This window comes from Canis lupus, chromosome 5 (assembly GCF_011100685.1).
Source record: "Canis lupus familiaris isolate Mischka breed German Shepherd chromosome 5, alternate assembly UU_Cfam_GSD_1.0, whole genome shotgun sequence".
Classification (NCBI taxonomy): Eukaryota; Metazoa; Chordata; class Mammalia; order Carnivora; family Canidae; genus Canis; species Canis lupus.
The window spans coordinates 76,452,259-76,479,262 of NC_049226.1; the positions used below are offsets into that span (position 1 = coordinate 76,452,259).

At 50.2% G+C, this 27,004-nt stretch overlaps 1 protein-coding gene across 2 annotated transcripts in view; it reads left to right on the plus strand.

The window, feature by feature from the left end:
* The first annotated feature begins 539 nt into the window (after positions 1 to 539).
* The window catches only part of FA2H (fatty acid 2-hydroxylase), a 76,029-nt gene continuing 49,564 nt past the window's right edge, over positions 540 to 27,004 (plus strand). The window contains exons 1-2 of one of the 2 annotated variants that reach the window (XM_038538332.1): positions 540 to 874; positions 23,725 to 23,817. In XM_038538332.1, coding sequence (XP_038394260.1) covers positions 605 to 874; positions 23,725 to 23,817 — 363 coding nt within the window. In that variant the 5' untranslated portion in view covers positions 540 to 604. The remainder of the gene's footprint in view (positions 875 to 23,724; positions 23,818 to 27,004) is intronic. The other variant, XM_038538331.1, reaches the window with a different exon arrangement.

The window sequence follows — 27,004 nt, forward strand, 5'->3', positions numbered from 1 at the left end:
ACAGGTTGTTGTGTAACGATAGGATTTTTAAAATATTACACTGAAATATTATATATTGTGATTACGGAGTTTGGGGGCGCCCGAGCCCAGAGCCTCGCTCGCCTTACTCTAGTCCTCGCCCGCCTCCCCCACCCCTCGCCCCCTCCTGGAGCTTGAGAATCAAAAACTTCAGGTTTCTCCCAACCGGCAGCACCAGGAGTTACTCCAGGAGCGATCAGGCCACCGAGGATGTCCGTCCATGCAGCCACGCGCGACAGGAAGAGTTGCTCCGCCTGCATCCGCCCGTCCCCTTCGCTCTCCTCTTGCGACGGGACACACCTGGCGGGCGCGCCCTCTACCTGCCTAGGGACACCTGGCCGGCGGCCCGCAGCGGGTGGCCCGCCCGGCTCGGTGGCCCGGGCTTCCCCTCGGCCAATGAGGAAGAGGGAGCCTCCGGGCTCGGGCCGCGTCCGGCCGAGCGGCCAATGGGAGCGCGGCATGCAAATGAGCAGGTGCGGTGGCGGCCGGCCCGTCACGGCGGCCGGGGCTCGGGGGATGTCAGAGGAGAGCCGCGCGGCCTCGGAGCAGGAGTCCGGGCTTCCAGCTGCGAGCTCCGGTTCCCGCCATGGCCCCCGCGCCGCCCCCCGCGGTCTCCTTCTCCCCGGCCGAGGTCCAGCGGCGCCTGGCGGCCGGCGCCTGCTGGGTCCGCTGCGGGGCCCGCCTCTACGACCTCACCGGCTTCTTGCGGCACCACCCGGGGGGCGAGCAGCTGCTGCGGGCCCGGGCCGGCCAGGATGTGAGCGCCGACCTGGACGGGCCGCCGCACCGGCACTCGGCCAACGCGCGCCTCTGGCTCGAGCAGTACTACGTGGGCGACCTGCAAGGAGACCCTCAGGTAGGTCCGGGCCGGGGTCACCGCCCCCCCACACTGCCCGCCGCCCCCCCCCCCCCCACTCACCCCAAGCCCAGTACACCTGCCCTCTAGGAGGGCCCAAGGTGACAGCCTGCACTCTCACCTTCACTTCTCCCTCTCTCCAGGTAACAGGTCACTGCCCGCCTCCCGCCCCCCCGGACTTGGCCTTCCTCTCCAGCGTTTCTCCCGACCTGAGCCTCTTCTATCTGCTACTTCTACACCTCCCCAGTTACTCCCTCCTTCCCACTTGTTGCTTCTGCAGCCTCTGCCATCTGACTCTTTGGATCGCCTTTTACGAGCCCCTCACACTCTCAGTCTTTCCTTCCTGTTCCCTTATCAGCCTCTTGCTCTTTGCAGCTATTCTTCGTTTCTGTTGGATAAGAGCGTCCAACCTCAGCTGCCCTCCCCTCCTGCTGCTGCTCCCGAAAGTCACAGATCAGTCACCCTTCTCAGCCAGTTTGGATTTCCTAGTGCTGTCCGAGTCTGCACTAGGACTTCCCTGGGTAGGTGGAGAGGTTGGGGCAGTGTCTCTGATGGACTCTGTCCTCCCATGCCTCCGACCTCCCTGTATTTCTTGTCTTGCATGCTGGCATAAGTATCCAAAAGAGCAAAGTGACAGGGGTAAGCTGGTGTTTGGGGGGCGCGAGGATTAGCACTGTGAACTGCATGTTGCTGGGCAGGGCAGCCTCATGATGCTATGTAAGCCTCCCACCGATCCTGGGGTACGTTCTGTTATCCCCATTTTAGGATGTGGAAACTGAGGCTCAGGGAGGCTCTGCAGTTCGTCCAGTCAAAGAGCTAGTTAGTGGAAAAGCCAAATGTATCTGACTCCAAACTGGATGCTGTGTCCATCACAAGATCTGTGGATGTGGGAGATTGCCCCTGTCCACAGGGCTCCAGGCAGGCTGAGCCAGAGGCAAACTGACTCCTTCCCCAGGTTTGACTGTGGAACTGATGATAGTGGGATCATCATACTTGGGCATTAAGCCAACAGTTGTTTCCTGTTTTCAGGGTGGCCCCAACAAGTGTTTTTAGACTTTGGATAAAAGGACTTGCCTCTCACTGTTCCTGGTGGCTCCCCACAGGACCATCTTGTCTAATACTTCAATCATTTATTCACTCACTCCCTTTGTCCTTTAATGATTGTCAGCACCGAGCTAGGTGCCAACCAATACAGTCTTCATGGAGCTAACAGGGTAATGAGGAAACATTCTAATGTCACAGTAATTAATTACCTGATACTATCAGAATGTGGATTTGGAGGTGAGGAGTTCAAGGAGAGCTTTCTTGAGAAAGTGACATATGCACATAGAGCTAAATGATGACTAGAGGGTTAGCCTGGTGAAGAGCGACAGGATGAGCGTTCCAGACAGAGGGAACAGCATGTGTGAAGAAGGCTCTGAAGGGTAAGGACTTGGCAGTTAAGGGACAGAAATAAAACCAAAGGGGAAGGAGGCCAGAAATCAGCCAGGGCTACATCATGCAGGGCCTCCTAGGCTATGGGCAGGATTTGGTACTTGAGTCTAAGAACGACAGGAACCCAGGGAAGGGATTTGAACAGGGGTGTGTTGTGGTCAGATTTGCATCTTTGGAAGAACACCCTGGCTTCAGTGCCAAGAAGGAATGGAGGGAGCCAGCTGGGTGTGAGGAGACCATGCAGGAGGCTACCGCATAGCCTGGGCAAGAGGTGAAGGTGGCTGAGACCAAGGAGTGAAGAGGGTTTTGAAACTGGGAGATTTCATAGGTAAAATGCCAGGGCTCAGCATTCTGCAGTGGGAGCACAACTAATCTTGGAAGTTGGTGTTTGGTTTCAGGTCATGCTGAAGGTGCAGAGGTTTAGCTTTAGATATAACTACAGCTGAGTGCAGGAAACGAGACGTTGGGACCAGATGACTAGAGATTTCCAGGCTTGTGATGGCTAATGGGAACCATCCTACATTGTAGCTGCGTACTATAAACAGGAGCCTTAGGGTGTGGCTTCTCTCCCCAGATAGCGAGGATCACCCCAGGCCAGCTGCCCTAGATGGCTCCACCTCCCAGCTCTGCTCACCACCCCACATTATGGTTTGCTTTGGCTTTGCTTGGCTTTGCCTTACCTGACCCTCAGGGAGGACTCAGAGAATATGGAGACCATATTTGCTTCCTACCCCTACACTCACCTGTTACCCCAAGAGTCCCCATGTGGCCATGTTGCAGGCATCCTTATATCTGGGCCCCAATCTGAGGATGTGGGGGAAAAACTAAAAACCAGCAACGCATTTACTACACCATGGCTCAAACTTGACCAGTAGCCATACTTACCCAATACTACAGTTGCCTGTCAGCTTCTGTCTACAGATTTCTCTTCTGGAAACTAGTATAGCGTTGTCTTTAAATTGAGGGAGAAAGGTAGCCAGAGGAGAAATCTGGAATGGGATATCCTGTACAGAGAGAAGTCCTCTCCTTACAGCCTGACCGGAGACATTTCTGTCCTCCTTTCTGGCTAAGCCCTTCCAGCAACCTTTATATTGCTTTCTTCACCTCCCTTCTCTCTTCCTGCTAGATCAGAGATGTTGACATCTGCAGAGCTTAGAGCCCAGCTCCTATAATGAAAAGACCAGGAGGGGTGACGGGAAAGGGAAATGTCGGAACCAGCTCTATTTGTTTGGAATTCCTTTCTTTCTTTGTTTTTTAAGATTTTATTTATTTGAGAGAGAGAGAGCATGAGCAGGGCAGGGAGGGGCAGAGGCCGAGGGAGAAGCAGCCTCTCCTGCTGAGCAGGGAGCCCAATGTGGAGCTCCATCCCAGGACCCTGGGATCATGACCTGACCACCCAAAGGCAGATGATTAACCAAAGGAGTCATCCAGGCACCCCTGGAGTTCATTTCTGAGTAGTACTCCTTCTAGGAGTCCTCCTTCCCCAGTGTAGTCCTTGGAGGGGGGCGTCCTAGAGCTCTGCTGTGAAATTTCCAGGGAGAAGCCCTGGTGCCTTTGGTTTCCCCTGTTCCCCAATTTGTCACACCCCCTCACACACTCCTAGGTACTCTTGCACGCACATTCACACTCACACAAAGGCACACACAAACACAAAACAAGTCAAACTCGTTTGAGCCAACATACTGTCAGGATGAAACAAGGTCTGCTGTGGCTGTGGTCTTGGACTTGAGGAAGCTGAGCTGCACGCCTAGAGCGAGTGAGAGAGCTATGGCTGAGCAGAGAAGTTAAGCCTTCTTCTTATCCTGACCCTTGAGGGGGAGGTGGGGGGGCAAGCAAACTCCTCACTCCAAGCTCAGGTAAGAGCAGTGTTCTTCCAACTGTAGCTCATGTTGTTAGTGGGGTGTGAGGCCCATTTATTGAGCTGCAACCATCATTTATTTATTTAAGATTTTATTTGTTTATCTATTTTAGAGAGGGAGAAAGAGAGAGAGAAGGCATGTGGGCAGGGAGATGGGCAAAGGGAGAGAATCCCAAGCAGACTTTCCACTGAGCGCAGAGCCCAACGTGGGGTGCGATCTCACAACTCCGAGATCACTACCCAAGCTGAAGCCAAGAGTTGGACGCTTAACCCGACTGAGCCACCCAGGCAGCCTGCGCAGCAACTGGCATTTAAAAGGAATAAATAAGAAAGGAAAGAACTTTAGGTTCAAATCCTCCCAAGGTCTGTGGGAGGACCAAGTCTGTGTTTCCCAGACTTGGGTCATCCATGAATCACTGTCGAGTTTTTTTTCTGAATTGGTATACCACTTGAACATACTTAATATTTATCATTAAGTAGACTCACTTTTTACACCGTAGCCAATAATACCGGTGCAATCACAAGTTTTACATGCACTTTAAAACAGATGGAGAGCTATTAAGATAATTGCTCATCCCTTGTATCCCCTAGGATCATCTTGGGTACCATCAGTGGAGTAAATATCATACTTTGGAAAACATACAAAGCAGAGCTTCTTTTTTTTTTTTAAAAAAAAAAAAAAAAGCAGAGCTTCTTAAACCTGGTGTTCTGTGGATCGTTTTCTGGGATTGGTGAATGAGATGAAATTGTGTGTAAAATATACCTGGTTGTACATTTGTCTAATAAGAGAGCTACAGCTTTTATCATAGTCCAACCAGAATCCTCCCCTCACTCCAAACCCGCCACCAAGAGGCTAATAACTGTGAAAGGGTGGCTCGTCCTTCCCCCATCTCACACGTGCAGGCCTCGGGAGGTCCTCCCACCTGCAAACATCTGGCCCTGCCTCTGGAGAGAAGCCCTCCAATTGAGAAGACCCTGGAGGAAGGCAAACCCCAACTCCCCAGCCACTGCTGTTGGGATAACTCTGATGTTCTGGGTGCTGTGTCCTAATCCTACAAGGTGCATCCATCTCTGAGTGGCTGAGAAGTCCCCCTCTACTACCACGGGGGGCTTTGCCAGCCTTTGGGGGGTCTGGCCGTGCAGAGCTTCAGGACTTGAGTAATTCGATGGAGTAGAGCATCTAGGTGGAGGAGGACTCAGAGGTCCCACCCCACCGCTGAAGCTACCCTTACCAAGGTCATCGGGACCTTTGCCTCACTGAACGCAGTCACCAGTTCACACCTTACCTCACCTCCTCTGGCAGTAGCTCTAGATGCAATCCCCACTCCCCTTCCTTGATACACTTTCTTCACTTGGCTTCCGGATACCACGTCCTTTAGTTTTCCACCTGCATTAGTTTTCTGTGGCTGATATAACAAATCACCATAAACTCAGTGGCTTAAAGCAACACAGATGTATTCTGTTATAGTTCTAGAGTTCAGAAGTCAGAAGTGAGTCAGCATTTGGAAAAATCCATTTTCTTGCCTTTTTCAGCATTTATTTACTTGATTTTTAAGGTAAATAATAAATAAATAAATTTTATTTATTTATGTATTTGACAGAGAGATAGAGCCAGAGAGCACAAGCAGGGGGAGCAGCAGACAGAGGGAGAGGGAGAAGCAGACTCCCTGCTGAGCAGGGAGCCTGTTGTGAGGCTCGATCCCAGGACCCCAGGATCATGACCTGAGCCAAAGACAGACGCTCAACCAACAGTGCCACCCAGGTGCCCTTATTAATTTATTTTAAACTATGGTTTTGATTTATTTTTTTAAATAGGCTCCACCCCCAGCGTGGAGTCCAACATGGGGCTTGAACTTGCAGCCCTCAGATCAAGACCTGAGCTGAACTCAAGAGTTGGATGCCTAACCGACAGAGCCAGCCAGGCACCTCCTTTTCCAGCTTTTAGAAGTTGCTGGTATACTTGGCTCATGGCCCCCAGGCAGCAATTGCGTCTCTCCAACCCTTGCTGCCTTCTTCTCTGACTCTCCCGCCTTCATATTTCACTCCTAAGGACCCTTGTGATTACACTAAGCCCACCAGGTTAATCCAGTGTAATCTCCCCATCCCAAGGTCCTAAACTTAATCACATCTGCAAAGTTGCTTTTGCCATGTAATGTAACATATTCACGGGTTCCAGGCCTGGGGACATAGACTTGGGGGCAGGTGGGTGCATGACTCCACCTACCTCACCACCTATAGCCCTAGTTAGTTCTCAGTCTCCTTTGCTAGTTTCTCTTGCTTCTCATTTCACAGAGAATTTTGCAAAGTTTAAATGGAACCATACTATGGGTACTCTGCTAGATGGCTTCTTCCACTCAATACTATGTCTAGGAGATTATCTGTGTTTTCCTTACTCTTTTTTTAAATAAAATATTTATTTATTTATTTATTTATTTGAGAGAGAGGGAGCAAGAGTGGGAGAGGTGGAGGAGCAGAGGGAGAAGGAGAAGCAGACTCCCCGCTGCCCGCTGAGCAGGGAGCCCCACATGGTGTTCGATCCCAGGACCCTGGAATCATGATCTGAGCCTAAGGCAGATGCTTAACCGACCCAGGCACCCCTTCCTTACTCTTGATAGCAACTGTCTCCACTGTCTGCTCTGAACTAGAGAGGCCATGAGCTACAGAAAGGAAAAAATGGAGAATAACTGGGGTACAGAGAGGACAGTTTGCACAGACCACACACTGATCCTCATGAGCTTCCTTAGTCTTCCTTCCAGGATATCTCCCCACTTCTGCTCTACTTTGGCCAGCGCCCCCCTAAGCTCATTCTTGCAGCAGTCTCCTGGAGAGGACTCTCCCTGAGACCTTTTCTAAAGAGAATTTTATTATATCACAGCAGTATTCCTAACCTCAGGGCCCCCCACTGCCACCTGCTCTGGGTCCAGCTCCAATGTTACTTCTTTCACAGAGCTTCCTGCCCTTTGCCTATACCTACATTACAGAGTTCATATTGCTCTTCCATATTTACTGTGTTTTCACGACGTATCTTATCTTCTCAACTAAACTATAAACTCTCTGATGACTGGAATCATCTGATTTCATCTGGGTTCCTCTAGGACGCACTAGCACAGTGCCGTATGCCAACATGATCAGTGTTTGAATAAATGAAGAGTGAGCTGCTTGGAAAACCAAGACCTGTGCATAATTGAGAAGGAAAGTGGTAATCTTAGCACATACTAGATTCTTCAAGAATTACAAAGTAAAAAAAAAAATCTCTTGCCAGTTCTTTGTTGGCTAAAAGAGCTGGGAATTTGGTGAAAAGGATGGAAGCTATCAATTGGGTCTCTATTTCTTCCTTTGCCCTCAGTTATTCTCAGCCAGAGAGTTGACCAATGTCTTCCATGTAGGCTACACATGCCCATGAGTCCCCTACAGGGGTAATGTGAAGTTAGTGATGGAAAATGCCAGTCGAAAGCCCTCATTGCTGTCAGGGCTGTGACTGGACCCACATGGTTCCAAGTGTCTGCATGACATGCACAGGCAGGACCCAAGATGTCTGGATTTCCAGTTCTATTTACTCTTTCCTGGGTCTTTTCATGCAAATTTCTCCAATGCATATGGTTTCAGAACAGTGGGTCTCAATCTTCTCTAATTGCTGCTTGTCTAGGATGATATGATATATAAACTTCATACTCAAGATTTTTTATGGTGAAGCACAATTCTCCAAATATTTTGTATTCCTGCCTTGATAGTATATTGCAAGGTATTTAAATAGCGGTACCAGATAAACAAATTTGGGGAACTCTGATGCATATGAATATGTTGTAAAGTCCTGTCATAAGAAAACTAACAGCCAGAAATTCTGTTGACTACACACATAGAGTAAACCATGAGATCTACAACAAACTTGGTTGATAATTACCTACGTGAAGTAGTCTTAATTTCTTCTTTAAAGGGAATAGAATTGGGGATCCCTGGGTGGCTCAGCGGTTTAGCACCTGCCTTTGGCCCAGGGCGCGATCCTGGAGTCCCAGGATTGAGTCCTGCGTCGGGCTCCCTGCATGGAGCCTGCTTCTCCCTCTGCCTGCGTCTCTGCCTCCCTCTCTCTCTCTGTGTCTATCTTGAATAAATAAATAAAATCTTAAAAAAAAAAAGGAATAGAATTTAAAAGAAGTAGAGTTCTAGTTCTCTACCTTCTTCAGTGCCCTGTAGAACCTTCCCAACAGTGCTTAGCTCAGATTTCCCACTGGAAGGTGGATCTCTAGTAATAGCTTTGGTTTTATAAGTTCCAAATGTTTATGTTCCATAGTAACCCACTTAGTCACTAAGATCTAGTCCTTAGTCTTCTTTAATAACAAAAGTCTATGAAATGGGCATCATTTATCCACAGGGATGAAAGACGGCCTCAAATTCTTTTAAGTCAATTCAAGGCCACACTTTGAGACTGGCTGCCATGGAGAAATAAGGAACAACTACACTGGAATGAATAGAGACAGTTTCCGTGATCCTGTACACCACTCCCCGGAAGCCAGGCACAAGGCCAGACTAACCTGATTTAGTGGTTGCTTTTTCTTATCCTTGGACCTAAGTAGGAAAGTTTTTGACTCCCAGGAAAAAAATTCACTTGAAATGAATCTACTTTATTTCTTTTTAAAGATTTTTATTTTTTTTTTTTGAGAGACAGAGGTGTGTGTGAGAGAGAGAGAGAGAGATCACAAGCAGGGGGGGGAAGAGCAGACAGAGAAGCAGACTCCTTGCTAAGCAGGGAGCCCAATGAGGGACTTGATCTCAGGACCCCAGGATCATGAACTGAGCTAAAGGCGATGCTCAACTGACTGAGCCACCCAGGCACCTAAAACGAATCTGCTTTAAATGAAGACTAAATTTCATAGAAAATGGGACAGGGATTTCGGAGAGGGGAACTTAATATCTTTCATAATGAAAATGAAGGGGCGCCTGGCTAGCTCAGTTGGTAGAGCATGCAACTCTTGATCTGAGGGTCATGACTGAGTCCCATGTTGGGTGTAGAGATTACTTAAAAAAAAAAAAAAAAAAAAAAAGGAAATTAAAAGAAAAACGTAACCAAAAATTGTTCTAGTTTATTTTAACCTGACAACAAAATTGAGATTGCAATCGCATTCAGGTTCTCAAATTGAGCAAATAACAAATCAAGTAGTGTGGGCTTTGTGCACATGTATGGTTTTTCTGACAAAACTGTGTGAAAGCACAGTGTGACATTCCAAACTTCACATTGGCTTTCCACAGCATGATCATAAAGAGTCTTTTTGCAAGAATATTTAAGAGCTGGGGATCTCTCTTGATCCTTTGATAAACAGGTTATTCATTTTTTTTAAGAGCCCCGTCCTTTGCTGGTTGCCTGTGTTTCAGTGTTAAACAGCCTGACTTTGCCAGATCTTTATTTTGCAATGGAATTGTGAGTAAAACAGTTTCCTATCAATTTCACGGACTTCAAGAAATTTTTTGTATTATTAGCATTGATTTTTCAATTTCACTTTGCCTGGAGTTTGCATTTTGTTACGTTGTATGTTGTCAGATGACAGCAACCCCAACCATCACTTTGCCTAGACAGACTACAGAGAGTTGGGGGAGGCAGTGGTCAATGTTTGAGCAGGAGCTAAGCTCATAAATGCTGGGTTGGCTTGTGAATAGTTGCACATTACGGTGATTTTTGCTGTTCTTTGCAACTTGAATCTTTAGGGACTCCGATAAAGAACACTTGGATAATAATGATTCCTCTAGAACTAATAGTAACACATCCAAGTTCGTATAGCGATTTACATTTCTCTAGCTATTTCTCATAGATTTGTATTTGAACCCTTAAAATAGGTGGGGCAGACATCAGTTCTCCCATTTCATACATGAGAAGCCTGTAGTTCTGAGAGATCCTGGAATGTGACAGGTCTCCAGGTACCCAGTATTTCCACTGCACACACATAGGGACAAATCTTAGGCCTGTGCTTAAACCAAGGTGGGTCTTTTTCTTACTGATTTATAATCACTACTTATATATAAAGAGTATTAGCCCATTTTCCATCATACCTATTACTATTTGTCCTTCAGTTTTCATTTGTCTTTTGACTTGTTTAATGTTTTTTCTCTATCTGAACCTTTAAAATGTCCATGTTGTAAAACATGGTTTTATCATTCTTAGAAAGACCACTTCCAATTTAAGATTTTATACATAAAAAATATTTTAGGATCAGGGCGCCTGGGTGGCTCAGTCGGTTAAGCATCTGACTCTTGATTTTGGCTCAGGTCATGATCTCAGGGTTGTGGGATCAAACCCCATGTAGGGCTGTGCACTCAGCAGGGCGTCTGCTTAAGATTCTCTCTCTCTCCCTCTCCCTCTGATCCTCTTCCCACTCACACATGTTTGCACAGGTGTTCTCTCTCTCTCTAAAACAGATAAATAAAATCTTAAGATATTAAGTATCTTGCTAATAATGTTATGCTTTATGTTTTTGTTATTTTTTCTTAAATTTATCTACCTGAAGTCTTTTTGGTTTAGGAACAAAATAGAGATTATTTTAGGTTTATATTTTTCTGAATGACCAGTTGGTTATCCTCATAGATTTATTGAATAATCACATTTCCCACTGGTTTAAAAAATACCTTTATCACACATCGATATTAGAAATATTTTGGTCCATTTGGGGACTTTATTCTGTACCAATGAAATCACTCATTTTCTATTAGGTTTTAGCCTTTAGGTTTTTTTGGTTTTCCCTTCTTTCTGTTCCATTCCAGCTGAGATTCTGCTCCCACCTGCTCCACTAGAGAATGCAAAGGGCAGGGCGGGGCTGAACATCATTTCTGAGCCATGTTGCTGGCCTTGGGGAAACAGTGTGACTTTCAGGGGCTGGGGTTGCCTAACATGCCCTGGACACTGAGATTGTGTGGCCAGAGCAGGGAGGAAGCAGCTCAAGGAAGCCCACGCAGGCGACAGGCCCCAGTCACCAAGACAGGAAGGGAGGGGGGCATACAAAGTGGGTGTCTAAGCGGTCATGGAATGGTAACAATTTCAGCGGGGAATGCAGGAGTGGGGAGGTGTGTGGAGGGAATGCCTGGAAGCAGCCTTGAAGCCACAACTCTGGGCAGGGATGGTCCTGTGTACCCTCCCTGCATTGTGTCCACAGCCTATGGTTGAGGCTAGAGGAGCAGTGAAGCAGCTGTGTTTGCTAACAGAGAACCTGGTGTCTTTCTTGTAGAGCACTATAAATCTCACACTTCTTGTCCCTCTGGCCAAGAGAACTGGATACTTATCCTCCTACCTTCCTTCATCAAAATCAAATAAGGAGCTTCTTAAAAATACATTTCTGGTCTTTCTGGGATGATGGAAATGTTCTACATCTTGATTTGGACATTGGCTACAAGAAGGCATATAATTGTCAAAACTTATCAAACCATATGCTTAAAATTAGTGATTTTAGGGGTACCTGGGTGGCTCAGTTGGTTAGGAGTCTGCCTTCGGCTCAGGTCATGATCCTAGGGTCCTGGGATGGACAATTAATTAGCATAATATGTTATAATATATATTTATGAGTGTGTGTATTTTATATATTTTTCCCCTGGGAGACTCTCCAAATCTATAAAATTAGAATCTCTGGGAGTGGGGTGCGTGGGTAGCTCAGTTGACTCTTCATTTTGGCTCAGGTCATGATCGAAGCGTTGTGAGATGGAGCCCTGCATCAGGCTCTGTACTCAACAGGGAGCCTGTTTGAGATTTTTGTCTCTCTCTACCTCTGCCCTCCTCAAATAAATAAATAAATCTTTAAAAAAAAAAAAACTCTCTGGAGGCAAGACCCTAGAAATCTATATTTTTAACAAGCATGCTGTATGGCTCAGAAGCACGGTAAAGTTTGCAGCCCACTGTCCTAGAAGGCTAAGGGCAGAGGGAATGGGATGGACAACAGGAGGCATAAAAGTTGCTCCATGGGCAGATCTCTCAGGATTACTGAAGAATCAGTATCCCCAAGCTCCTAGCGTGGGGCTTGGCGCAGAGCAGTTGTACAAACAGGCCACCTTCCCTTCCACCCATCCAGAAAGAGGAGGGGCCTGGGGTCTGCAGCCCAAGATCTGTGCCTAAGAGTTGTGTGTCTCATTGGCTGATGACGCTGTATGTGTCATTTAAACTCTCCCAGCTTTGGTTCTCTTATTCCCTGCATCACTATAGGATTTATGTGGCTACGGCGAGATCATGTGAGACCTGAAAGACAGAACATGTAGATTAAACTGAATCAAGATGATTATAAGTCCCCTCAGCCCCAGCTTTTGCTAGGAAAAGGTAGATTCCTGTTGAGCGGTGAGAGATGGATGTTTTCAGAACCTAAGTTGCTCTGTGCTCAGACCCTCTTGAGCAAAGCCACACCCTTCCCTCCTCCCTCCCCCAAGGAGATAGATATTCCCATCTCTCAGTATTGCCCCTCCCCTCAGCTAGGGCCTATGGGGTCTGTTCTGACCTGCTGTCCTCATTCCATCTTTACCTGGACAAGGGCAGAACTGGACCAGGGAACTCACCCCAGTCAGGGATAGACAGTCTCCAAAGATGAGGCTGGCAAAGGCTCCAAGTGGTCCCAGGAGCATACAGGGCCACCTTTCCCTACCACTGCTTCTTCCTCTATTCAAGCACAAATATAGTAGACATCTCCTCATGCTCACACTGAGCTCAGTGCTGGGGATAAAAAGACAACTTGTAGCTTCCCTCATGGGGCTTACCTGTGTGGAGGGAGGGGGACAAATAGGACAATTATAGGTGGTTGATAAGAGTTACAACAGAATATTTTATATATATGTTTTTATATGTGTGTATATATAATAGTCTATAGATGTATTATACAACAGAATAGATGATATATTTTAGAAAGAGGCTGCAACAGAGTGACAGCTATAACTTCTGATAAGAGTAGTCTGAGGTGTCTTCTCTGAAGAGCTGATATTTGATGGATGAAAAGGAGTCATCACAAAGGAGAACTGGGTAAAAAAAAATTCTATGCAGAGGGAACAGCAAATGTAAAGATACTGGAGTATGATAGGACTTGATGACATTAGGAATCCAAAAGGAGGTTCTTTAAAATATATATATTTATTTTAGAAGGAGGGAGAGAGAGAAAGAGTGAGAGCAGGGGGAGGGGCAGAGGGAAAGAGAGAATCTCAAGCAGACTCTGTGCTGAGTGTGGAACCTGACACAGGGCTCAGTCTCACGACCCTGAGATCATGACCTGAGCCAAAATCAAGCACTGGACGCTTAACCGACTAAGCCACCCAAGCACCCCCAAAAGGAGGCTCTTATGCTGCTAGATAGAGCATTGCAGGTGAGAGGGAATGTGGTGTGGGGTGAAGCGGGGGAGGGAAGCAGGAGTCTTGTCTCTGTAGAGCTCATGGTCCTCGGGGATTTAGATTTTATTCTGAGAACACTGGGCTGGAAGATTTTAAGTGGAAGACTGACAAAGTTGGTCTGTATTTTACTATTTTGTTCTGGTGGCCATGTGGAGGGTGGACTGAAGGAGTTCAAGAGTGGAGGCAGGAAGGGAGCTAAGAGGACATCACTGTCGTTGACAGAGGGATGTTGCCTGGACTGAGCCGCCGTTGAGACAGAAGGAAGTGGATAGGAATTGGAAATGTTTTAGAGGTGGAACCACTATAACTTGCTGATGGATTAACTGCTGGGAGTAAGGGAAAGAATTGAGGATGATGCCACGGTGACTTGAGCAACTGGGTGGTTCAATATATGGAAATGATGAATACTGGGGTGGAGACCCAGGTTTGGGGTGAGGTAATCAGAGTCTATTGGTTTGAAATGGACCACATTAGGTTTGAAATGCCAAGGAAATACTCAGAGATTTTCAAATAGTAGTTGAATATATGAGTCCAGCGCCATGCTATCCAATATGGTAACCATTTACCACATGGGCCTATGAATTTTAAATTAATCAAAATTCAGTACTTCAGTTCCATGAGTCACATTTCAAGTGCTCAGTAGACATATGGGGCTAATAGCCTCTCTATCGGACAACAGATCTAGAACATTTCCATTATTACAGAAAATTCTATGGGGCAGCATTGGTCAGAGCTATGGCCCCGAGTTGAAAGGGATTTCTCTCTAGGATCATGGGATCCTAATCTGGTGACTCTAGTCCAGGAAGCTGGCATCCCAGTGCTGTTCACAAATAGCTCCTTCTTGCCCTTGACCACACCAGATTGTGTATTAAGTGATATCCGGAGCTCTATCAGAGAGGCACTGACCACCCGGAAGGGCAACTTACCCTGCGGTTGTTCTTCAAGGACGTCGTCTCCTGGGGCTAAAGCACCTTACAGCGACAAGTATAAACGTAGCGTTCAATGAGCATAAAACAGGGAGCAGAGGCTGTCACTCACTGGGAGACACCTGTTCTACGACTCGTGGTGGCGATTTGGCCAGTAGTGGGTTTGGAATTCGGTTAAACCAGGGGACGAGAAGACACAGGCTCAGAGGCCAACAGTCTTGTGTTCTAGAACTAGCCATACCGCTGCAGACAAGCCAGCCAACCTCCCTGAACTTAGGTTCAAGAACATTCCATGTCCTGGCACAGAGAGAGGGAGTTGTTTTAACCGGTAGGTTGGAATCCATAAAAAGTCGCCGGTGTGAGGCAGGTGCATTTTTGTCGTTGTTCTGTCTGTTCGGTGCCTCCTAGTGTTCTCAGCGCCATACACCTCCCTTTGGGCCTCTAGCTGCTGGGGGCAGCTGGACACAGGGCCTGGGCAGCATCTCACTGCAGAGAGGGTTTTCAGGCCACCCCCAGGCTGCGGGATAAAAGGCCATCTGTGCGGCCGGTCCAGCCCCGGCTTTCCCGAACAACATTCCTTTATGCCCCTCTTGCCGCCCCCGCCCCCGCGCCCCGCCCGCGCACACTGCTTCCTTTCACGCCTCCGGTCGGCGTGTTTGTTTGTGGCGCGGAGGGCAGGCTCTGTTGTTCTTTTCTCTTCTCTCCCCGTCCTGCACCCGCACCCTCTGAGCAAACCCTCTCTGGGGACCCCAGGGTCCGCGCCCTGGAGGAGGGCTGGGCCCCGAGCATCCCGGGAGTGCTCCCCGCGGGCGGAGGAGGGGCGCCAAGAACCCGGGGCACCGCTTCGTCCCAGCAACCCTGGCACTGCCTCGGCCCCTCTGTGCCTCTGTTTCCCCCATCTGCGGAATTCCTCCTGCCTGCCGCTCGGGGAGACTCGCCGTGAGGGCCGGGAGGTGCCAGCCACCCCAAGGGGTGTCAGCGGGGCTGGGGGGGCAAGCACAGGCCCCAGGTGCCCCCGGAAAGCTGCAGGGGAAACTGAGGAGCGACTTGGAGGCCCCGAGGAAGGGGACGGAGGCCAGCCCCGTGGCCACAGCAGACAGCGGCCTGGAGCCTGCCCCCCCCCCCCCCCCCCCGGGGCTCTGTGCAGGCTGCCAGCCATCTCGTACCAGGCCTGCGTGCTGACAAGACCCTGGCTTCTGCGGTCTCAGCAGGGGACGCGCCCGACTCCTTGGCATGAGCCCCGGAGGCCTCTCCCAGGGCTTGTCTCTGCCCCTTGAATGCCTTCTCCCACCGCGGCCCTGTCTCCGTCCCAAAGGACACTCCAGGAGGCCTGCTGCTAGTTTGCTAGGGTTGCAAAGTCCCACAGACCGGGTGGCGTGGGTGACAGAGATTTGCTGTCTGTTCTGGAGGCTGAAGTCCCCATCAAGGTGTCCATAGGGTGAGTTCCCTCTGAGGGCTGTGAGGGAGAGTGGGTTCCAGGCCTCTCCCTGGCTCCTGGTGGTTTGCTGGCAAGCTTTGGTGTTTCTTGGCTTGTAGATGCTTCACCTGCATCTCTGCCTTCGTCTTCACTTGGTGTTCCCCCTGAGTGTGTGTCTGTCTTCAAATTTTACCTTTTCATAGGGATATAAGTCACATTGGATTAGGGCCCACTCTAAGGACCTCATTTCAACCAATCAGATCTATGCCCTACCTCAAAATAAGGTCACATTGTGAGATACTGGGGGTCAGCCCTTCAGGATATGTGTTTGGGGTGGCGTAGGAGGGGACATAGTTCAACCCCTTACAGACCTCTGTGCTGGAAAGCGAGGTCCTTGGCACATGGCCTATGTCTTCACTGTGATGCCTTCACCACCACAGATTTTGTCTCCTTTCCAGTCACACAAGGAGAAAGAGATCCAGTAGAAATGAGTGTCTACCAATCCATTTCTGCTTTCTCTTGAAGCCAATCCTCTCTGCTAGACTAGAGGGAGGAGCAGGCTGAGGGTCATCCCTCCTCAAACCTTGCTGGGGCTCTGGCACCCAACCCACCCAGCGCCTTGGTATAGCTGACCCTGTAGGCCTGCCCCATGTGGGTGCAGCCCAGGCTCCACCTAGACCCCCTGTTCTGGGCATCGCATCAGAGGACAGAACCCTGGCTCCTGCCTGTCCGAGCGCCTCCTCCCCTGTGGCTGTATCATGAGGCAGGAGGTCTGCAGCTCACCCAGACATCACAAACTGGCAGACCAAGGACCGCGTTTGTATTCAGACAGGGTGGTTTGGCCCACACCCTTTGTTTGTTTTAAGTGCAAAGAAAATTTTAAAATCAGGAAAGTTCACGTAAAAATCTGGTTTTCCAGCTCTCCTTAGAAATTGGAAGGTCTACGACACTGAGTTCCTTCCTCACCTGACCTGACCCTAAGTCAGGGCTGCTTCCTTGCTTCCAAACCGGGCATGATCCCTCTGGTTCAGTGCAGTCCACTCCATTCAAGACCAAGTGACAGTGACCTTTGGTTACAGCTGTCTGTGCATTGCCTTTTTTTCTTTCATCTCTAGCAAAAGGGTGCTTCCTGGTTTTGTGGGGGGGGTTGTTATTTTTTTGTTTCTTGGTATCTTGTGTTTCCAAAATGAGAGTGAGCATCTTTCCTTGTGGACGTGAACGATATTCCTACTCTTTATTATGCAAACAGAGTGAGTCTGCATTATGAGCCACACCCTGCCTGCTTCACGCATTGGTGTCACCTGCCCAACCTCTGAGAACAGGGCAGGAACTCGGGGTGCCCTGTCAGGGGTGAGCAATTTCTTGTTATGAGTATCACATAGCAAGATGATAATGCAGCCTGGACTAGAACCATGTCCTTCAGTCAAGGGTCTGGAACCTGCAGCATCTAGAACTAGAAGCTGGCTCCATATTCTTTCCCCTGCCCCTGGCTGCCCTCGAGGGCTGCCTCCTGGAGAGACAGGTGTGTTGAGGGCATCGGCAGGAATCTTAGGGAGCTGGCAGGAATAACTCCTGGGTCCTTTATGAGTTTGAGTCTGAGGGTGCTAAACTCAGTGTGTGAGAGGGCAGAGGGTGGAGTGCAGCGGGGGGGACAGTGGTGTCCACAGGACTCTCTCCATGAGAGGAGAGCTGTAGCTTGAGCTGACCGGAGAGGACATGATGCCTCACGACCAGCTAGGAACTGGCATGGCATAGGAAGAATCTAGGGCCAGCACTGCTCTCCCCTGGCTTCTCTCCCTGCAGCTTTGGGCTGTGGCTAGAGCACCCAAGGAGATAGAAACCCCGCCTGTATTGCCCAGCAAGTTCAGAGCTTCTCACCTCAGAGCGGGCAGTGCCTGCCCACCTGGTCTCCTTGGCAGAGCACATTGGCCGTTCTTGAGCACGTTGACCTTCTCCCCCCAAGTACACACACAGGCTTTGGAAGGCACTGGGCAGCTCTTTTTCTACCTGCCCTGCCCACGCTTTGGTGGCCTTTCCAGGCCTGGGTGACTAGAGCCTCAACAGGCCACTGTCTACTCCTATGGTATCACCGAGTAAGCATTCAGTGCTGGTCCTGTGCCAGCTACTGGGAACCTAGAAGTGAACGAGATAGGGGGACCTCTTCCCTCATGTTCTGGCTTGGGAGACAGTCACAGGGAAATGCATAAAGAGAGCAAGACACTTTCAGCCCCAGTACCACCCTGCTCCACTTGTTAGGCTTCTTCCAAACAGCCTTGGACCTGATGACAAAAGTACTTGTAGCTGTGCTCTCACCTGCCTTCCCAGGGTGGAAAGGTCAGGAGGCCCCAGGACGAGAGGGTGAGTCTTCAGCTCCATTCCTGCTGCCCCCATGACCATCTGTGTCCTCGGATGGACCCCCTAAGAAAGCTATCACCTTGCACCGGTGAGTGGCCCACCCCATGTCAAGCCACGTTCGTTCCCACTTGGGCTGACCATTCCCACAAAAGCCCGTGAGAGGCTCCCTGCCGAATGCTCACTTCCCTTACCAAAATACTGAAATGCATTCAACCTGAAGGCAGAACAATTTCCAAATACTGGAAAAGAACACACACGTTCTTTGCCTTCTGACACTGTCTGGTTTTTAAAGATCTCTCTGGCTTACTTCCAGGATCAGGAGAGTCTTTTAAATAATGCATCGTGGAAGTTTCCAAGAAACTTTAAAAAAAAATCTTTTAAAGCTTGAGTTATAGCCCAGTTCCCAGGAGTGACCTTTACACACTTCTGATTCATGGACGGTGTTTGCCTGTGGAATTCAAGGGTGAGCCCGGCTCAACTATAAAATAAACACTGGGGCATGGAAGGCTGGAAAATGTGGCCCAGACCAGTGCATGCAATCCGGTGGCTCCCAGGAGGCCTCATTCCTAGAACCCCCTGCGCCCAGGGTCAGAGGGGAGCGGCCTCCACAGTGGAAATGGGAGCCCTTCTTCCAGAGGGTCTTTGTCCTCTTTGTGTATGGACAAGCCTTTTAGGTCTTTTGAAATCTCACGACTAGACTCCAGAAAAATAGTCAATGAAAGACACACTAGAGGACACTTCCTGGTACCTGTGTGTGTCTGCTCCTGGCGGTGCCAATGTGCTGCTCGCCTTCACTCCCCTTGAAGTCTCCTCCTGGACCAGAGATGTGTACAGTCTTGTGATTAATAACTTGGGCTCCTGCCAGGGGAGGGGTGTGGTCCCGCTGAGGCCACCCAGAGAGCACCTTGCTTATGCAGCCAGTCTGAAATTTATTTGCCAAGAGCATATCACCCACGACATTGCTACCTGCTGGCTCCAGCTCTCTCAAGCTGAGATTAAGCTGGGGCTGCAGAAGGAGAGGAAAGAAGGACGGGAGAAAGTGGTGCCTGCTGCCTCCCCAGCCTCCCTCTTTACATCATCCTCCACGGGTAGTGCTCCCCCAGTGCCAGCCTTCACACAGGCCTGGCCCAGGGTTCAAGGGCCTGGTCCTCAGTGAATCCCTGGCCACTCTGCGCTGGGGATGCAAGCCAGTGAGCCATCCGCAGGACATGGCTCTCTTCCACTTCCCTCCTTGGAATATTTCCACTTGAATGAAAAAATAAAATAAAATAAAAGTTCTGTTTCCATTGTAAGCCAACACCTGTCTGTGAAACTGGGTTTTTAGTCATTTTTAAGAAAACCTTAGGGGCGCCTGGGTGGTTCAGTGGGTTGGATATCCCTACTCTCTATTTCAGCTCAGGCTGTGATCTCGGAGTCCTGGGATCAAGCCCCACATGGGGCTCCACGCTCAGAGGGGAGTCTTCTTGAAGACCCTCACACACACACTCTCTCTCTCTCTCAAATAAATACATAATTTAAAAAAAAAAAGAAAGAAAATATCACTTCACTGGAACAAGTGAACATTTGCTCTACTTCCTGTTACATGTAGTTTTTAGAATCCCACAGCAGCTATTTGAACCAAGAAAAAATTTAAGACATAATTTTAGGTTGTAATCTTTCTGCATCAAAAAATATTTACAAATAGAACCCTTTAAAAAAAAGTGTCAATGTAATGTTGCCAAATGTCCTTCCTTAAGAACTGCCTTTTATTCTGGAAGTATGTGTTTTCTACCTACTTGGTACTGAAATTTCCTTTCATTTATGAAATGCTGCTGATGGTAATTTTTAAAAATATTTTTATTTGGAAAAATAAAATGCTAGCACTACTTTCAGTTCTGCTTATCCCGTTATACTTGGTCAAAGGGCACCAAGAATATATGGCGTAGATTATTGTAGTTTTGACCCTTGTATCTGGGCACTGTTCTGTCCAGACTGGCACTTTAGGGTGGTGTGTCTAATGTCCTGGGCCACTTCTCTCATCTGAGGAGATGTGTTTTCCATTTCTAGGAAGCATGAGCCCTGCAGAGCCTGAGGGCTTTATGCCCAGCAGCCAAGCCCACTGTACTGCAGGAGCCTCAGGGGACCCTAGACATGTTGCAAAGAACATTGAAACACAGCCCCACTCGAGAATTAATAAGTGGAGCATTTAATATTTCCAGGAGCCATCCTAGGCACCCTAAGAAAGAGGAAACGTATCCTGCCCTCTTGGAATCTGTAACACCATTGCACAAACAAGATAATTGCCCAAACATACAAAAACAGCAAGAAGCAGAAAATTATAAATACCAACTGAGGCAGTGGGACATATGGAAAGTATGATTTTTTAAAAGTTGGAAAATGAAGAGATCATATAATTCATACAGTTATTATGAAGATTACAGGCTGGGTACGTAGTAAGCCTTTGTGAATATTAACCTTTGCATCATCCTGGAAGGATGACATTTAACAAGGAAAATACGGGCTAGAGGGAAAAATTAGGGTTCGTCCAAGGGCATAAAGCAGAGGAGTTTGCAAACACAGGGGAAAGAGCCTAAATATAGGGAAGTAAGCCGTAAGCCGACTCAGAGGGGATGATACTATGTTAACTTTTTGGAAGTGGCGTCAGAGGGAAAGCGGGGCTCCTGGGTCAGACTATGATGTGGGCAGTAGGGAACATTCCCCAGAGGCAAGGAGTGAGGCCAGGGTCAGAGAGCATCTTCCAGGCTGATGCTCCAGCACATCGTGGATGCTCAAACGTGTGTGCCGATGGACGAATCTAGGAAAGCAGTGGCTGTGGATCCAAGCCGTGTGGGAGCAAAGATCTAGGAGAAGAGTGGGGGGATGCAGTGATACTGCCCTGAGACCATCAGCCCCAAAGAGAAAGCTCATATGGAGCCAAGGCTCCCTGCCCCTGACACTTGCCCTTGCAGATCTCATTTTCAGGCTTTCTCTGATTGCCACTGCCTGCCACTCTTCCCCCTTCATCACTGTTCTGGGTGTCCGGTCATCACACATCTTTTGGGGCCCTCCAGTGAACAGGCATGCAGGTCCAGATCACCTCCTGGACCGTATCAGCTCTGCACACGATGCCAGCAGCAGCAGTCCATGCCAAAGACTTCAGGGGCCATGAACTAAGTGAATGACTGCAAAGGATGGCCACCGAAAGGTCGGGTGGGAGCTCAGTTCCCATGACATCCCACACCAGGGAGGTGCAAGCCTTGCTGGGTTCTGTCCTGGTCCCATTACATCTGCCATGGAAGGGGAACAGCGGGCCAGTACTTATGCTTGGAGACCCTGTTATGTCCTCAGAGTGTCGTGGACAAAAAGCAGGTGGCGGGGGGTGGAGTGTTGGCTGTCCTCAGATATGTGTAAGGACAGCGGGTGAAAAAGAAAAAGTGCACAGTCCTAGAGGGAAGGAACCAGGAGCGCTCCCTGGAAAACCAGAGGCAGCCAGGTGGGCAGAAGGAAGACTTTTCCAGGGACTGGTACTCTCAGAGAACAGCCCAAACTTGAGTGAGCAGAAACCTGGGGTGGTAGATGAGTGCTCTGTGCCCAGTACCAGGAGGCGATGGCCCTTCTGCTTCCAGTGATTGGACGGATGTGCCCAAACAGATTTGTGTCTGCCATTCAGAGATGTCTGAAAGATGTAACCCCAAAATATTAAATGATCATCCGTGTGGTGACCCCTCCCCTGCCCTGTTTGGAATGGGCAGGCCCCTAGAAGAGCTTTTTGTTGAGAGAGATTGATGGAGTTGCAATGAGTTGGGGGGTTGGTAGGTGCAGAAAAGGATCAGACTATCCTACTTAAGAAAGGATTTGGGGGGAATCCCTGGGTGGCTCAGCAGTTTGGTGCCTGCCTTTGGCCCAGGGCGTGATCCTGGAGTCCCAGGATCGAGTCCCAGGATCGAGTCCCACATCGGGCTCCCGGCATGGAGCCTGCTTCTCCCTCCTGTGACTCTGCCTCTCTCTCTCTCTCTCTCTCTCTCTCTCTCTCTCTCTCGCTCTCTGTTTATCATAAATAAATAAATCTTTTTTAAAAAAAAAGGATTTGGGGTGCCCAGGAGAAAATAACTTTCCAGGAGGGAGGGATAATCAATAGCTCAGTCATTAGGGGTGCTCTGGGGTATTTTGAGAATAGAACAGAGCTAGAAGGGACAGGTTTAATATATGACATTTATATTGGATACTTAGAAAGGTTCATTGCATGATGTGCTATAAAACCCACTCTTTGTCCTTAAGAGGTCACCCTGGTGCTTTTTTAAAGAATTCAGGTACCAGCATAGTGGCCCAGACTAAAAATACTGAGATCTCCACCCCAAGACAGGACCACAGAAGCCTACATTTACTTGGGTAAATGTGAGTTTCCCCAGAAAATGCCAGCATACTGACACCACCAGGTCCTTTTGATCCAAAGGGCTCCCCAAACAGGCTCCTCAGTTCCTGCCAGTACCCTGTGTCCGAAGGCCCAGCCAAGGCCACCAGCACCACAGTTCCCTTTAATCATAGGGACTCGGAGGCCAGGCCTCCCACTAGCAAGTGCTCTCCCCACCTTCCCTGCAGAAAGACGTGAGTTTCACCTACACACCGGCCTGCCCTCTCCAGCCTCGCCCTGTGTGACGTCAGGGCCAGCTGCAGCCATGTGACGTTCCTAGTACATTCCATTTCCTTCCAAGTTAGCCTCTCTGCAACTTCGATTTCACCTTGAGCCCATCTGGGCACTTCTGCCAGTTCCACCATGAACACGGCTCCTGACCCATGCATGGGGCTCCTGAAGGGACCCTCTCCCCACTGATGGGCACACAGTCCTAGTCACCCCAGCCTGTGACCCACAGGCTCTGAATTACCATACCAGGAAGGGAGGGAGCTGGGGTAGTCATCGGAATGGCACAGTGAGCCTGCCAGGTGCCAGGGTGCCACCCTGTGACTCCCTCTGCCTGTCACCTGCCAGGGACCTAGAGAGACAGAGAGAGGCTGGCCGGGGGCCCCCTGGTCCACAGTGTACCCACTGATGACTCTCACTTCCCTACAGCCTCTCTGCCAGCTTCTTGTCTCTCCCATATCATTCTGCCTCTTGTTTTTGCAGAAATCATTCTCTTTTTTTGAAGATTATATTTATTTATCCATGAGAGGCACAGAGAGAGGCAGAGACACAGGCAGAGGGAGAAGCAGGTTCCCCGAGGGGAGCCTGATGCAACACTTGATCCCTGGCACCAGGATCACACTCCGAGCCAAAGGCAGGCGCTCAACCACTGAGCCACCCAGGTGTCCCAGAAATTATTTTTTTAAAGAAGAAGAAGAGTCCAGAGAATAACCCAATTGGTGTCCACCTATTTTCAGATGCACTCAGTGCCCTTGATTCCCACCAGCCACACAGCCTACCCCCTGCCCCAGCACGGAGCTCTCAGCACTCCGGGCTGCCTCACTGTGGGGCGGATCCCTGCTCCCCACCCCTTTACCCCCACCCCACACAGCACTGTGGGTAATTACCTGTATTTTCTCTCCCCAGGGCTCCGTGGAGAATGGCACTGTGACCTCTGTGAACACTCGGAAGTCAGACCCTTTCATGGAGCCAAAGCTCAAAATGGTGGACTGGGACCAGGTAGCTGGCACAGGGCGGGGTGGGGTGATGATCCGGGGCTCCTGGGGCCAAGGCGGCAGGGTGGGGAGCCAAAGGCTCTGGTTATTCATAACATTTTCCCAAGAGGGATGAGGATGGGGAAGCAGGTGCTCACAGCTCACAAGCATGATCTGGGGTGGTGATAGATGTGGGGAAACTGTGCACAAAGAGGTGTACGCAGACCCCGGCCCCGAACACCCCAGAGAGTGGTCTCCTCCAAGGACCTAGAGCTGAGAAGAGCATGATGACCAGTTCAGAGGGTCCAGACACAGGGCAGAGCTGCCCCCCTCCCCAGGTACCAACAATCACTCTCAAGAGTCGTGAGCCCATACGAGCTTGGGAGCCTGCTGAGGCAGGGGAGACAGGCTGGAGCCATTCACAACATTGGTCTGCAGGTGCCTGGGAGACCAGGGGGGACCAGACCTGAGTGTCATCTCCCTCCAGCCTGGGTGGGGGGACTGTCCCAATACTGAAATAGACACTACCACACACCTCCACCCATGTATCCTACCTGTGTTGGACACCGGGGACAAGAGACAAACAGGACAGGCCCTGGCCCCCAGGGAGGGGGGCAGGGAGGACAGACCTCCCCCACCAAGTTATTACAACATGGGGAGATGCGAGAAGCACACCCAGAGAGCACGGGTGGCCGGATGTGGGGAGGACTCCACAAAGCTGTTTTCTGGAGCCCTTTGGCCGGGACCCCAGGAACTCAGAGACAGTGTCTGTCACGTGAGAATTGCCTTGCCTCTGGGGGAGCCCATCAGCCCACAGCAAAGACGCCTTTGGGTGCCCTACTAGAGAGGTCGGGACAAGTTGTTCTGGGGCCCATCCCCCTCAGAGAAGCATGGAAACCAAAAGGGAGATGGGCCAGCGGGAGGGAAGGCTTGTCACACAGCGTGTCCAGAGGGCTCACCGGAACTCAGTGTCCTGACCTCAGCCCCTAGGCTTGGCACAACTGCCAAGATCTGAGGTTGGAGGGGTCTCGGTACAAGTGGCTGACTTCTCTGGAAGTTGCAGGACCTTGAGCTTCTTCTGCAGGTGGATAGGATGTGGGCGGAAACTACCAGCTTAAATGCGACAAGGACCCTGGAGGCTGTGGAGTCAGGGCCTCAACCTAGAAAAGGAGGATGTGCAAGGAGATGAGGACGGGTTAGGGAGGATGGCAGGACCAGAGGGTGAGCTGCAGGGTATCAAGCTTGGGGGCTTAGTAGCCAGCGGATGGTACTAAAGGAGGGATCCTTGGGACCAGCATCTGTGGGCCTGGCCTGGGGATTGAGTGTTGGAAAGAAAACACTCTAAGGAGATTGCTGACCAGGGCTGGATGCATATGGGCAGTCCTGTGGTGCAGAGGCAAGAAGGATTCATCCTGGAAGGGAGAGGGCTGTCATAGAGGCTGGCTGGGGACAAGCAGCTCCTGCATGGCCAGCCCTGCCTTGGGGAAGGGTCCTCTGAGGCTCCCCAGACTTCAGGTTCTAGGATGATCCCAGCCACGTCACTGTGTGAGGAGGGAGAGGAGGAATCCAGTCCTGTCCTGCCAATACCCCATGCGAGAGGGGCAGAGGGGTCTCCCCCTGCACCCCGCCCCCTGCCTCCCCTCCCAGAGACAACTCCTGGCTCCTCGCCAGCACAGCCTGACTCACCTTCCCTGCTCCTCTGTGGTTCTCTTTCACACACAGTTTCTCCTTCCTCCTCCCCCCTCCTCCTGGGTCTCTGGGCTGAGAGACAGCCTGGAGACCTGCTCTGGCAAGGGGTACCCCCCCCGGCCCCACTGGGGACTTGGGGGTCAGCACGGAGAGGACCTGAGCTTCCCAGGAGAGGGAACAGTGCTTTGCTAGCTTTTTTTTATTTTTTAATTCATCTACCACGTGGTCAATCCCAGCCCCTTTTGGGGAGCCGAGAGGCTGGGAGACCCCCCAAGCCCCTGGTCTGATTTACATCTATTTCTGCCCCAGGCCACGGGCTTGGGTGGGTCTGTCGGTCTGGACCTTGAGGAGCTGTGGCCAAGAGGGCTGTAGCTTTGCCTCAGCCGGGGTTCCCCAGGCCTGGGCCGGGTTTACACACCGCTTCTGGGACAGAACTTGCCAAAGTTAACCCTTAGTGTTTTGCATTCAAGGGGAGCCCCTCTGGGTGCTGCCAATGAAGGGAGTCTTAGCTTCCAGAACCCAGCCTCCCTAGCCCCAGATGCTGGAGGAGTCGGCTGTGCTGGAAAGCGTGAGGGGAAACTGAGATGGGGTACCGGGGCAAAGGATGGAATGTTCTAAAAAGACAGCAGAAAGGGCCAGGAAGCAAGGCCAGGGTGCCCTGCCCTGCTTGGAGGTGCAATGCGATCTGACTTTCAGGCTCTGTGTGGGATTTTACTGGAACAATTTCTAAATCATTCCTTCAGTCACTGGGCCAGGCGGGATCTAAGCTTCCTTGTGGGATGAGAAACCACATTGTAGCTCCTCACCCTACACTGTGCCCTACTTGCCTCTCCCTATGTTCTGGAACCCAGCCAGCCTGGAGCTTGCCCCAGTAGAGGTGGCCAGAGCTGCCCTGGCTTCTAGGCACACATGGCCTAATTGTCCCACTACCTCTTTTCACCACTTGACTGTGTCCTTTTCAGAGCCCCGCCCCCAGTCCTCCTCCACCCTCCCAACTTTGGGGGCCAGCCTCCCAGTAACTGGATAGAACTGTTGGGATCTGAGGAGTTTGCAGAATTTCTCTGCCCAGAACCCCCTGGTTAATTCAGTTAGCGTTGAATTAACGCTTCTTTTAGTGAGCTCTCACCACATGCCAGACTTGGGCATGCCTGCCAAACTGGGCAGGGCAGTTTATGTATATTATCTATTATCTGATTTAATCCTTTCAATAGCAGGACAAGATAAAGATTAGCATGATCCTGATTTAACTAATGAGGAAGAGCCTAAGTCTCCTGCCCAAAGCGACTCTGCTAGCTGCCTTAGCGGCCCAGCCTGTGGTGACTGCTGAGCCTCCCGCCCTGCTGTGGATCCTAGAACCCTTCCACCCAGACAGTTGGCCAAGAAGACCCTGCAGCCTGTCCTGGGAGAGGGGCTGGCAGGAGGCAGGGAGGAGGCGGAGGTAGAGTCTTCTCCGTCCTGCTTTGGGTTAAGCCAGAACCGCTCCCACAGAACTGCTCCAGCTCCGCAGGCTACCAATGGCGAGG